Source organism: Corvus moneduloides, chromosome 3, assembly GCF_009650955.1.
Source record: "Corvus moneduloides isolate bCorMon1 chromosome 3, bCorMon1.pri, whole genome shotgun sequence".
NCBI lineage: Eukaryota > Metazoa > Chordata > Aves > Passeriformes > Corvidae > Corvus > Corvus moneduloides.
Genome location: NC_045478.1, coordinates 47,094,519 through 47,108,962, shown reverse-complemented (window position 1 = coordinate 47,108,962; position 14,444 = coordinate 47,094,519). Strand labels below are relative to the sequence as shown.

Genomic DNA, 14,444 nt, shown 5'->3' with positions numbered 1-14,444 from the left:
CACCAACTCCTTCCCCACAACCACCTTCAATATTGATAAATTCTAGCCATTATTTTGTCTGTGGGATTTGTGACAAATTATCTGGTATTGGAACAGTCTCCCTACTCCCTATTAAAGGTGCTCATTTGTTATATAAATATAATGAGACTTTGGCTTTTTAAGTTGTTCTCAGTATTTCACTAAATTTTAATTTTTGGACTTGTTTTTTTTTATACTTGTTTTTAGCTAATGAAGGCCTGGGATGCTCACGTGACAGCAGTTTGCTCTCATGATGCCAGCACACTGGTGAAGAAGCTTGGAGCAGATGACGTGGTTGATTATAAATCTAGAAATCTGGAAGAGCAGCTTAAAACATTACCCTTGTGAGTGTTTGTGTAGCTTAATACTGAGATGAAGGAGTTGGCAGTCAGACCTTCTGCCCTTTGATTGCTTGACTCTGTCAGAACTCCCTCATTTTTTCCCCCCATTTTTAAAGCATTGTTTTGTAAAGCAGATTCACCTTTTTGAATGCAATTTGCAAGTGAGTATGCCCAGCACAGATTTCATTGTAAGACTAAGCCAGTAAATTGAGCTTGTGGAGACAAGCTCACTTGCACGTGCTTCTCTTCAATGACTGTGATATGAACAGTTTTGTAGCTTCCATCCAAGTATCTTGGACAATATACAATGCATGAATAAATTAAAATAAGTCTGTGAAATGCTGAGTGAAGCTGGTAAATATAAAATTGGTCTTCTAGAGGGAACAACTATATCATGAAGCAGTGACTTGCCACTGTGCAACTCAACTGCGAGTAAATTTCTGTTCTGTAACATTCGGTACAGCTGCCTCTGATAAACAATCACATTTATCTTGTCGCAGCAGCTATGTTTAAACTAGCCTGGGAGTTTTCTCTAGAACAGAAGTATTTTTTGCTTTTGTAATCTTTCCATCTGTTTAAACGTAGTCTGCTGTGACTTATATTTGAATATGGTATTTACAGTGCTCTTCTTAGCTAGATCGAGCTAACTTTCTGGGAGGGTGAAGAGAAGCTGCTCAATCTGTGGGAGAATTTTATTGGTAACTGTGCTAAGAAGCCATGTGCCTTTTAACTGTAATGCACTTGTCAGCAGGCCTGAGGGCAGTTGCAAGGGTAGTGACACTGTCTGTATGGGAGGATGGACTTTGCAGTCAGTGCTAAATTTGCCTTTGTGCAGCTCAACACTTTAAATGCTAAATACCCATTCTAGCAAGTGACCCTTTTGAAGAGATATCAACAACAGTGTTCTGGGGTGCAGTTTAATGATGCAACTAGGCTGATCAGTCAGATCTACTGAGAGGGATGCTCCTACTTCCCTCCCCTTTTCAGTTGTACTGACTCTTCAGAACCCATAGTCAGCTACCCTTTCCAGGAGCATTAGTTTTCATGATCTTCTCTTGTTGGCAGCTAACTGTTACGTTAACTGAACTTTGAATGTGAAATCACACCTTTGGAAGACAGGCAGGAAAACTGTCATTCCAGAGAGATAAGGACATTTCTATTTAGTTTGCATAAGGTATTTTACCTCATATTTGTAGGTTATTTAGATTAGAGGTATGTGTATATATGTATCTGTTGCAGTCTGGAGATTGCTGAAAATTTACTGATGAAAAGAGAATGAGTTGTGTATTTAACAGAACAGGTGCATAGCTCCCTGTTGCCCAATTCAGCCTTTACAGGCTCACATGCTGGGATAATGAGAAGGAATACTGAAACTGTGGCTTTTTGCCAGAGGCTGCATATACCCATTCCATGGGGAGAAGGTTTTAGATCCTTTGCATTGTTAGGTTCAATGTTAAATAGGTAGATGTGAAGATAAGAGCTGTCAGGAGAGGTAAAAGGGCCCCTAAATAAATAAGGAGGTCAAAAAAACCTTGGAGAAGTGAAGCTGAGAACTGGGTCACAGAAAGGATGCGAGGAAATAAGTGTTAGTAGAATAATTTGTTTACGTAATTTTAGCCACTGGAACTGCCTTTCATGTGAGTACAGCATGTACAAGAGCTGTTCCTAGTTGAGGGCATGAGTCCAGACTCATGTACGTACCATATTGTTCAGAGCTAGACCTCAAGACTGTTCCAGTAGTCTCTGTGGGAGGGCTGAAGAGATAGAGCTCTAGAAGGCTTTAAGCAAGTACAGAATGTAGTCATGCATCTAAGTTTGCTTTTGGGAGTTTAAGTGTACTTTTTAAATAGCCTGTGTCTGCTGCACAGTGAATGGGCAATAACCTGTAAATTTCAATCCCATTGTACATTAAGCTGGGACTTCGCTGAAGTTCTGGGACATTCTTAGTGCTATCTTGCAGGCTGATTATTTTATTGCATTGCAGTGACATGTAAATGTGAAATATAGCTGGTTTCTGCTATTAACTAACTTAATTACGGTGAAGTTGTTTTTCCCATATTGAGATTTTAAACCTGTTCTTTATATGTCTGCAGGTTTGATTTTATCCTAGATAATGTTGGCGGATCCAATGAGAAGTGGGCACTAGATCGCTTGAAGAAATGGTCAGGAGCAACATATGTTACCTTAGTGACACCTTTCCTGATCAATATGGACAAACTTGGAGTGGCTGATGGCATGTTGCAAACAGGAGTCACTGTTGGTTCCAAAACTCTCAAGGTATTTGACAAAATCCTATGTACTTTGATATTTTGCAGTACTTTAGTGACTACTTCTGTGGCCTGGATGTCAGTCACAGAGCTCATGGAGAGGCAGCTGTTGCATTGTCCTCATATGTCATTAAGTACTGAAAGAAATGTGTTGGGGTGGTGCTGCTGGGTGTATGTAGTAGTTTGGGGAGCTTTGAAGTTTGATTCCTTATTGTGCCTTTTCCATTGATTCCATTGGGGCCTTTTCCCTATGGCCTCCCTAGTGAGTCCTGCTGACAGCCAGGGTTTCATAGTAAACACAGCAAATCCCTGCCTCACTGAAGTGAGGGCAGTTTTGTTACTTGCTTTAGGCCGGTCAGGCTTTCTCTCAAAACATTGTTCCATGACTGATTCTCTTCATCCTGTTCCAGCACCAGAGAGTAATAAGAGTGGTCGAGGGTGGCTAGGAAGTCTTTCATCTCTTTCGTGTTCATGTGTCTGGATGGTGATACTGATTTTTCTAGTTTTCATAAGTGGATCTTAAAACATTCTGCCAGTGGCCAGATCAGTGGGGCTTTTTAGAAAGTTTCCCTTTCTTCCCTGTGCTCGTGTACTCGCTCTCCAAATGAATGCTTTTCAAGCAGTTGCTATGGTATTCCTGCAAAGGCTTGGCTGAACAGGATTTTAAGTCCTGCAGCAGTACTTTCACAAGAAAGATAAAATGAAAAGGCAGGGAAGAAATAATGTAATATTATTTTTCAGATTGCGTGTTTCCATGATGAAGAGAATTCTATGCCGTATATAAAAATCATGTCTCTTTGGCAGATGATGGCTCTTACTCTTGTAATAGTTTACTCAGAGGAGATGCTCTTGACTTGTGCCTGTGAGATCTTCCCAAAATGCTTTTCATGTGAGCTGCCATCTGTCACTGGACAGTGATGACTTTGCAGATAAGATGGTGGAAAATGAAGTCACTGATACTGAAGTGGAAGGTTCTAAATGTCACATTGCTGGGTTTATTTCACCCCCTTTGTGAATGTACATGAACACATAACATAGTTTCTCTCTTATGTAACAAATAATGCTGTTTCTAGCTGCAGAGACAAGGTAATTGTTTTCCTCTACTAGCTGACTTGTGTAATTGGACACAAAATTCACCCTGATCCTATTGTGGAACACAACATCCTAGTCTGTGCATTTAATCCACATGCTTAGGTGCCATTTTTTTCAGACACTAGTATATAATTTCCATGTCTTTTTCTTGTTACTTCTTTAGAGATTCTGTCATTAATTTTAGTTCCCATTTCAGTTTGCTCTCATGACTTTTTAATAGATTTTGTGATCTTTCTTGCAGCATCTCCTTAAAGGAGTCCATTATCGGTGGGCATTTTTCATGCCAAGTGGCCCAAATTTGGATGAAATAGCAGAACTGGTTGATTCTGGAAAGGTATGTCAGTGAAGGTTACTTGCGTATTTGTGCTGGAAGAGATGCTGCTTGGACTTAAAAATGATGGAGTTCACTACTGGGAAATAAAATGTTATGAGAGTCACGGTGAGGAAAACTAGTTGAGAATCAACTTGTTCCAGTTTCTGATTTCTGCCTTTTGCATGGAATTTAGGAGTTCATGGTCCTTAAGACTGTTCTGCCTTCTCCCTCTTGAGCGTACATCTTTAAAAACACAAAGCTTACAAAGTTACGAGGAGTAAAGTCCAGTGATTGTTTGTTTTTGCCAGTGGGAATCATTTAATATGAACTCTGTATGAAAATTATGTTTTAAGAGTTCTCCTTTGGTTCATTTGGGCAGAATAACATGGCTGTGTATCTGCATATGCAAAATTGCTCAGCCTGGATGGTTGGGCATCCTGCCCGAAGTGTGCGCAGAACTAGAATATTCTGGTTATTGCGGGTAATAGATGATATCCATTGGCAGAGTGGTGACAGGAATCTTGTGTTTCATTATTTCAGTGCTGCAGAGTATGATGTTTGTGCTAATTCAGCACAGGGACTTGGAATATTGTGAGCATTCATAAGCTTCTGGGGAATCTTAGTGGACTTGGGGGAAAAGCCAAGATAGATTACGGTGTGTTTTTGTGATCTTTTCAGGTTTATGAGCTTCTTACAAAATATATTGTGGGAGTGAACAGTTTATTTCCTATGTTTTGGATTGTGTGGTGATACAGGTCCCAGCAGTGTCCTCTTTGGGAATTTTGGCAACATGAAATTATCCAAGAGTAGAGAATATGAACAACTGCTGTTAATCTTTCTGTGTGGTACCTAAGCAGAAGAGTAAGCAGAATCTGCCATGAGTGCTGGTAATTCCAGTATGTGAACTGCCATCTTGTGCTCAAAATTTGTGCATATTAGTAAAATTTAGATTTCTCAGAGTGTTGATCCCCTTTCTTTAGTATGCAATATGTTCCGGAGTTTGGAAAAGAGTAAATAAACTGCTGTTGTACTTAAGATCTGATTGCTTCTACTTTGCCACCTCAGTGCTGCTGGTAAGAAAAAGTTCTCTGCTTTGCATTATGTCCAGTGCCATAGGCATAATCCTGTGGTCAAGAAAGAAGCTGTAGAAGGTGGTCCTCATCCTGTGATTGCATTCCGTCACACTGCTAAATTATAAGTGTCTAAGAAAAAGAAATGCCCTTGTATTTGTTCTTACCATTTGTCCTGCTCTCAGCCAGTTGCAATTTGTTTTGTGTTCTTCTCCTAGCTTGTATGCAAAACAAATGCAGAATATGCTCATGAAAGCCTCTTGGAAAACACCTGTTTATGCAATAGAGATAGGGCTTAATCAGTGTTCTTTGCTTAGTAACCTGGACAGGTGAATTGCAATGCCACTTAAAAGGTACGTCATACATACATGAATGTCCTGATGTACTTCTGGTTGTAAGATGATCATGAGGACAAAGATGTTTGCTTGGTCTTTTACTCTCTGTGCACAAACAGGTCCTAACGTCAGACTGTTTGTCTGCAGAGTCATTATTCTAGCAGCATTTTACTCTATTTTGTGCAATGTTGTAAACATTTGAGCTGTCATCAGGATTTTGTAAGACCCAGTTGTGTTCCATTTAGACAGCTATTAATAAGACTATGACCTTTCTTGTTTAGACACAAGAGTTCTCTTAAATGGACAGACCATACATTCAGAAGAGTAGGTGCTTGGAAAAAAAGGCAGGAGAGAATCACTGGAGAAATTGTACCACAATTTCCTATAAGTAAGTGAAAATAAATGTTTATGTTTGAATAGGAAAGAATAAAGGAGAAAGAAAAAAGCACAAAGCAATGAAGTGTATCAAGAAGGCTTGGGGAAGCCAGCAAATTGAGTTCATGTAGTTGAACTTGTTACCTTTGAGTGAATATTTTTGAGTAATGCAGGGGGCTTTTTTTAAATGTTAGTCTTTTCTGTTAAAGACATCTTAATTTTGAGATTGTATGAAGTGTGAATAAGAGAGCAATTAGAAAGCTCCTGAAAATGAGCAGCTTTTTTGTCAGGAATAAATGATGAGGGGGGATTAAACGTAGGAAATTAAAAAGAGATGATGGTTTAAAGAGATATTACAGTGAAGCATTGAAGAGCATACCTCTGAAACATTTACACATCATTTTGATTTTACAGTGTTTCTCCTTACAGTCCTTCTGCACCAACAGAGATTTTTAGTTCTGATGAGTTCATCATGTTCCTTTGTGAAAGCAAAAGGATTCTCAATCCTTCAGTGGATGAGCAACAAGCAATTTTGTTTAAAGTGACTTGGTTTTCACCTGGATGATCTTTGCAGCAAGGAACAGAGGTTTGCAAAATGTCAGCTCTGAGGAGGAGTTCTTTTCACAGCCTTTTTTTAATGGGGAGGAGAAGGAGAGGATTTGATGAGTTGGTAGTACAAGGAAAAGAGAATAATTTTCCTTGTGTAATTTACCTGCACATCAGTCAGTTTTGGGAATTGTAAAACCATTTTCAGTTTATGAGCTGTTTTCTCTGCCTTGAAGCTGGACATCTTTCAAAGAGACTATTGCAAGACTGAGGGTCTGGGAGACTGCTGCAGCAGTTGTGGGCATGGAGAAAATCCAGTATTTCCTTGACAAATTTTAGAGATACTGGCTACTTTCTCTACTCCTGGGGAATCCCTGTTGTGGTTTGAATTGCAGCAGTTAATTATGACTCAGTAAGGACTGTCTTAATGTGGGCTCCACCAAATAAGTTGACGAAGCCCATGTCAGAAGCTGCTGTGTCTCTTTACACGGTAGAATGTTCCTGGTGAATTACTAATTCTCATCTAAAGACAACTGAAATCAACAGAGCCTTTAATTCAGGACACAGATCTGCTGTCCGGTGAAGCATCATCACTGAAAGGCTCATTAGGAATTAATTTGGTGTATTTGTGATCAGTGTTGTGGATTTAACATTGACAATTTCCGGTTTTGCTGCTTGCCCAGAATTTTCCTCCTAAGGACATGTCATATAGTCCTTGGTGAAAATAGGCCAAATTCATATAAGTACTTAAGTTGGTAGAAAGCCTCTAACATAACTGAGCACTAACTTTGCCTTTTATAAAGCCTGGTGGAGGAAGGCAGGCTCAGAAGTCTCCTTAGTGTCATAAGCAGGAGCACTGAGTGTGTTGTGTGTTCCTGCTGGATCATGATAGGATGTGGGTTAACCTGCAGCCCAACAGAAATGTGACATTTTCATTTTAATTCAGTGCTATTTAAATGCAGTACAAGTGTGTGTGCAGTGTTTCTGGTGACTTAATACTCTTTCCTTCTGGGTGTTGTTGCATTAGATGGGCTGATGGGTAAAAGTTGTTTTTGCAGAAGGAAGGCTAAAGGGCAAACAGAGTCTCCAGTCATGAAATGGATAGATCATTCTCTCTGATGTTTGCTTTTTAGATAGATGTTCCAGCACAGGCACCCACAGGAAGAACAACTGCATGCCTATATTAATGTAATTTGTGAGTAGTGTTGATTATACATTTTGCTGAAGGCACTAGATGCTTTGGACTTAGCACCTGCTGTTATGGTTTGGAGGGCAGGATGCTGACTGTTCTTTGGCCCTGCTGCTGTCCTCTTGTGCAATGCTGAACAAATCACATAACATTTTGCTACCATAATTTCTTGATCTCCTAATGTGGGCTTAATGCCCTTTATCCAGCTTCGGTGATTTACTCTGAGATACCTTGTTAAAATATGGAATTCAATTGTTTTCTGTTCCTGGTCTTTCCTATCCAGGAAGTAAATAACACAAATGGATATGGTCATCCACTTTGACATGCCATGGGTTCTGAGAGTTGGCCATGATTTAAGATGGTTTATACCTACTGCTAGTGTAGGTCATCACAGCTTCTGGACTCGGTATCCTAACCTGTGTGTATTGATTTGCTTCCAATTCATCTTGTTACAGTTCTGCAAGTAACTTTTTCCCTGGCCCTTATTGTACTATTGCTGTATTTCTCTCACCTGTATGAATATCAAACAGTGAATGTAACACTGAGTCTTTGGCTGCTCTCCAAACATGGTATCTATAGATGTGGCCTTTTCTACAGTAATTCCAGACTTTATGACTGTGCTGAGGTATCCTAAGGTACCTGAGAACTCGCCCTCGCGTGGTGCCTGCTTTAGTCTCTCTTAGAAAAGGCACTAGGGTGCCTAAGTACAGGGATTTCTACACTTAAATGTCTAAATTAACTAGAGATCAGTCCTTCTCCCCACTCTCTGTAGTCACTCACACCTGCTCTGATGACCATCTTTCTTCATGCTAAATTGCAAAGCTTGCACCTTTTTTTTTGCTTTGCTTTTAATTTTGTGTTTTCTTGTTGCAGTGCATTTGCTTGCCAGGTTGGTTGGCTAGAGCACAGAGATGTTGACCGAGGAGGGGTTGCCAAAAGCTCTGTTCAGCCCTTTTTCTTCCAAAAAGAACCTCTATCTGCATTTTGTCATGGCCACCAAAAAAAAAACCCACTGTGATTTTTATTAAAACACAGCTGCTCCTGTTCCTCCAGGACATGGTAGCTTGCTTATGCTCTTCATGAAAGTGCTGTGTGGTTACATCACAAAGTGTCTGTGAAGGGCACTAATGGAAATTTCACATACTGTGGGAGATAGGGTTTGAATATGTAAATTCACATACTCCACAATGAGGTCTGGAAAAATTTCATCGTTGTCTACCAGGCATTTAATCAGATGAATTCCCTTAACCTGATGTAATTGTATATTGTGTGGAAAGTCAGTCCTGGTGTTCTGAGCTCTAGCCCCCTAGTGTAGGAGGGAATTGTGCCTAGTGCAGGTATAAAGTGTGGGGTCAACAAGGCAGCTCTTGTCTGCTGTGAGTTTAACTTGCTGAGACCTAAGGAGATGTGGATCATGCAGGACCAATTTCTAATCTCTATATATGATATGCTTTCATATGTAAATATGTATTTATATACAACTGTACTAAAGTTGGTTCTGTCTTAAGTATATGGTGACATTGCCCCAGATTGCTTTAATTACCAGCATAAATATCAGGACAATTACCAAGAATGTGCCTGACAGGGGATTCCAGAAGAGATGAATTGCTTTTCCTTTAGTCAACAGTTTTTCAGCATGGTCCAGTACGTAACTAAACCCAGGATCCTCCTTATTTCTGTTGATTTAAGCTTGGGCTAGGCTGGCACACATTGCAGTTCTGGGCTTGTCCCAGTTTCTTACTGCTCTTCATTGTGTTCTGTAGAAGCTGTTCTACCAGGGCTACTTAACAAACAAGAGATTTTTGAAGCCTCTTCTATGCTCTGAACTGTACCCTGATAGCCTGCTTAACTGGGATTTGCCTGCTAGCATTTGAATAATTGTACATGATACTCATGAGTTCCTGTGGGCTACTGTTAGAGATTTGATATGAAAGAACCTACTTTGGCTTAATAACCAAACAAATAAGATCTGATAATACAGTTGTTGGTAAGATGGCTGTGGGATTAGACCCTGGGACACTTGCCTTCCATTCCCATTTCTTAACCACTGCAGCACCATTTTTCTTATGGGTGTATTGTTGGATCAGTTTTACTTCATTTAGGTATTTGGGATAGAAATATCATGTACCTGATGTCCTTTAATGTGCTCATGGATGAAAGTGCATATTCTCTGAAGTACAAGTTAATAAAAAACACAGCAAGGAAGTTTTTTACAAAACATTCAAAGATGGGGCTCTGAGCAACTTGGTCTAGTGGAAGGTGTCCCTGCCTATGGCAGGGGGAGCTGGACTTGGGTTCCAACCCAAACCATCCTACGATTGTATGCTGGTACTGTGCAGTTGCAATGCTACCTGTACATGTGACCAGAGCCAGCTGTTCCAGAAGGTGAGAACTTCAGTCTTTGTCTTCAGTGAGGGCTGACCCTAGGACTTGCTGTTGGCAAGCAGTATGAGGCTCAGCATACATTGTTGCATGCCATTTTAAGGGGAAGAAAGGATGAAGAAAGGGGTGAGAGTAAGATCCAAAGAGCGTGGAACATGAGTACAGCAGAGAAGATGCTCAGCTAAAGCAGGAGTGTCCCAAAACAGCATCATTTTTCCCTATGGGAAGACAATAAAGTAACAAATGGATAACCAGTTGTTTAGTTCCAGGACAACGACTGTTCTTTTTAATGATTTCTATTCAAGATTCTTGTTGACATTGATGAGAGACTCACTAAAGGCCAAAGGAGACTATCGAGCTCTGCCTTTGTGCTCACAGACCGCATTTAGGCACGGTGGTAATTTCTGGAGGAATATGGCCTTTGTCTTTTAACTCAGCTAGTCAAAACAGCAGGCAGGTCTTTTCCATTCCAGGAAGCCCTCAGGAGGATTTTGATGTCTGGTGGAGCACATCCCAGCTTTTGTTCTGTGCACGTACAAGTACCTTTCCTGCGGGGTGCCGTACGGGAGCCTGAGCAGCCTCAGCAAGGCATAGGAAGGGGATGTGCTGTGGGAAGCAGCAGCTGGGAGGGAGGGAGGCAGTCACCCAAGCAAGGCTGCCCGGCAGCTCTGACACGGGCATCCTTTGCAGACCTGGGGGAGAGCCAGTGCACTGTCACTGTCCTTTGAGTGAGGGCACTTTTGTCCTTCCGCGCTTTGAACTAGGCTTGCGCTCAGTTCGTCGCTCTCCTGAGAATTTCAAGGCTCTCGCTCCCCCTCCAGTGGCAGGAAAGAGCTCCACGCGCTGGAGCGACTTGTTGCTACTATGAGGGTCAAAGCTGTCTCCATTCCTTTCATGTTTTTTCACTTGTCCCTTCCTGATAAATTCAAAATGTGTCCTTGTTACCGCAGAAAGTGAGACCTCCAAGGATGGGCCTGAATTTGTCATGAGTAGGAGTGTGTTCCTGCTGACCAGTCCACTCCTGCCAGTGCTGTTCACTGCCTTGCTGCATTCAGAGGTGGAGGGGCTGGGACACCACCTCTGTGCTGTGTGTAGGATAGCCTTAATCAGCATCAGCAGTTACTCTTTTTATTTTTCCAAACCCATGAGTTCATTTCAAGAGACCTGAGATTCGTTTCTATAGTATGTCCTGCATCAGAGAGAATGAAGAGGAGGAAAATACCTTTCAGGCCCAATCTGTTTTCAGATAAACATTTCAATGTGGGTATGTGTAATCCTTTCTCTCCCAGACTTTAGTTTAATCCCTTTTCCCTGAACAAATAGGTGTCCTCTGGCAAGGACCTGATGCGTGGCTGTAAATAGGCAGTGTTTTTGTTATCCAGTTAATCTCCATTTATTATCACACATTCAACAAACAGCAGACGCTCCCCTACTTGTTTGTCTGTTCACAGGAAGAAATTTTATCTTAGTCAGTGGATTATGGTAAAGGCTGAGTGAATCACTGTGCTGCAACACGGTCAGCCCTTTCAGGGTTATTCAAACAATGGGACTGTCCAGCCAGTCAGATAAAATGTTTAATGCTCTAGATTGCCAGGATCATCAATTCGGTATTCATGTCTCTCTGTAGCACTGCCTAAAGCCAGCATTTAAATGAAGCTAGAGGTTACATCAATGTAGCAGATGGGCTTTGAGCATGTGGTGGCTGCAATACACACGGTGTTTTGAACTGTGAGGCTCCTCTGAATCACTGTGTCACCACTTTTCAAATGCAATGCTTTGAACTCTACCCAGCAGGTTGAGTATGTAACCCTCTGTGAGGGTTATAAGCTGCAATCTACAGTAAGGGACTGCGGGTTAGCAGACCAGTGAAGTGTCTTGTTTATGTTTTCTCAGTTGCTGCACATGTCTGAAGTTAACTTCTGCCTTTCCCTGGAATCCCTTGCACTTTACATCCCCTGTGCTGCTGCTCTGCTTTCTTCCCTGAATACTTTCCACCTCCTCCTAGACTGTTGCCATGTCAGGGTCATCTGTGTCCATGCTCCAGCAGGCTGGGTTTCTATATCTCTTTTTTTCCCCTTAATTGAAGCACAGCATTGTACACAACTGCCACCAACAATGAGTACTGTACAAGTGCTTGGCTCAGCAAGGTTCGTGAACTGTGTTTTCCCAAGCATCTGCTGTGAAAGCAAGGGTTGGTCTTCCTCAAAACAGTACTGATCAGCAGCACGTTCCTCCTGCTGATGGTCACGGCAGCTGCAGCTGCACTCAGATGCTCAGTTTACCCCAAACCGTTGTCTGATTCAGTGTTTTTGCTGCCTTGGGTTCACGTCCCTGACTTTGCTGATGTCCAAGACAACATTTCTATTTTGTGCTGGATGCTGACCAGACATGAGTTTGTCTTGAACATGATCATTTATAGCCAACATTTCTTCCTCAGTTGGGGTATCTTTGTGGCCCCTCTGCTGTGTGTTACTGCTCACTTTGCTAGAGGTTGGTTTACAGATATTGTCCAGGCAGAACAAGGGAAATAAATTACTCAGCCTTTTATGTTGCTGCATGGCAAGTTCAAGGCACTTGGTAACTATATTTATTTGCACAGTTGGTCTCAAAGTCTGCTAATTCTAATGCATTCTTTGGAGGGGGTTTATTCACTCCTGATTTTCTGCCTTGTACAGTTTCACCCTATGGCTAAGCTTGCCTTGACAAAATAAAAAGGAAAATCTAGTAATAATATTAGGAGATACTGTGGTACAAGTTGGAGTACTGATGTCTTGGATTACTGTTATCATACAGGCAAAGCCAGCAGTTATTTAAGTGCAAGTAGTGGACATCAAAGTAAGGCACAATGTGTAAATGAAGGGGAAATTAAGAGATTTGAGAAAAGGACCTCCCTGAGCATGGACAGCTATCAGATAGCATTTGTTGTGCCATTGGGGAGGGTGCTGGATGGACAGCACTGCTGCTTGTAAAGTGTGTGTGTATGAAAACCTCTCCTTGGTAGTGCTGCACACTCACCTTCTAAGCAGCATGTCTGAAAGTAAAACTCTTTGTCTTCTGGTAAAAGCAAGGCAGCTTTTTGAAAGACAGCACCGTTCCAATGCTGGCACATTGTTTGTGTCCTTACTGCTGCTGTATTCCTTTTCTGTCAAGCAAGACGCATGTCCTGCCAGCACAGGGAAATTACCAGTTCTGGAGTATTCAACAAGAGATGGTGCATGCTCACAGCTATAAGGAAAATGCAGAAAATATTTTTTCCCTGACACAAGTGAATAGGATCTTCTAGCACTGTAAATAGTGTGTTTGGATCTTTGGTACTTCAAATCTTCATCACTGCAAGCGCTAGCTGCAGACTCATCTACTGGTCATGTTTTCCTCTGGTAAGAGGATTAGGATCAGTGCAAGAACATGCACTGGGCTGGTATTATGGAATCCAAGGTAAAGGACCAACCTCAGGGTAGGCAGATCTTTGGTAGGAGGTGTGGGAGGTACTTTTGTATACAAATCTTATTTTGGCATTTGGAATGCTGACTCAGAACTTGACAGTAGAAAAAAACCTCTTCCCTTGGACCAGCAGTGACAAATATTTTTTAGAAGAGCTGGAATTTCTTCTGCTTCTGTTGGTACACTGTGCTATCTAAAGAAAATGCTTATAGGGGTTTCAGGCTCCTTAGTTAATTATGGGGAGAGTGAATAAGTAGTTTCACTGTTGTTAGAAATGAGTCTAAAACAATCTAGAAGGCCACTCTACAAAATTAATGCCAGAACAGCAGTTGATGCAAGCTGGGCTTAATAATGATTTATGCCTCCTGGAATACCCAGTGGCTGAGTTTTCAAGTGTAGCTAAATGATTTCAGCAACAAACAGTGGTGAACTTTTTTTTTTTTGTACTTCAGTTGTGGTCTTTTAAGGGTACTGAGCCATGTACTGATGCAGATAGGCATCAGATTTATAGATATGTTTAAAATATCTGACAGTGTGAGAATTCGTGGGTTTAACAAGAAAACCAGTAGAGAAATACGAGAAAAAAAATGTTCTTTCTGTCAGTATATCATTGTGGACAACAAAAAGTTAAACCACAGTGTCAGTTTTTGAAAGGATGAAAACGTTAGAGCCTTACTTGGTGACTTTAGTGGTAGAAGCCCCAGGTAAGGGCTCTAAACTGTGCTGGTAAAGGTGTTTCAAAACTCGGGCAAAGAGCAGCAGAAAGCCTGCTTCTGTGTGCAGAGGTATCTCTGAAAAATCTTAAAATCTAGTGGCTACAGGGCAAGTTCTGTCCTAACTACCTTAAAGAAACCTCCCCCCTCTCTTCCTACAGTTTTGAAGTGCGAGGATGATGCATTACTTTATTCCTAATATAGAGACATTTTTTCTTTATTCTGTAGATTCAACCAGTTATTGATGAAGTCTTCTCTTTTTCTGAAGTTCCAAAGGCCTTTCTGAAATTGGAAGGAGGACATGCACGTGGAAAAACAGTGATCAATGTAATTAGTAGACAATAAAGTATCTCTAATCATTA

General features: G+C 41.2%; 1 protein-coding gene across 5 annotated transcripts in view; it reads left to right on the top strand.

Moving 5' to 3' along the window:
- Positions 1–14,444, top strand: part of RTN4IP1 (reticulon 4 interacting protein 1) — a 24,447-nt gene extending 10,003 nt beyond the window's left edge. For 2 of the 5 annotated variants that reach the window (XM_032101382.1, XM_032101383.1), the window contains exons 6-9: positions 226–362; positions 2,453–2,636; positions 3,960–4,052; positions 14,311–14,444. In XM_032101382.1, coding sequence (XP_031957273.1) covers positions 226–362; positions 2,453–2,636; positions 3,960–4,052; positions 14,311–14,427 — 531 coding nt within the window. In that variant the 3' untranslated portion in view covers positions 14,428–14,444. Of the gene's footprint in view, positions 1–225; positions 363–2,452; positions 2,637–3,959; positions 4,053–4,709; positions 5,074–5,717 lie in introns of those variants that run through there. The other 3 variants (XM_032101380.1, XM_032101379.1, XM_032101378.1) reach the window with 3 other exon arrangements.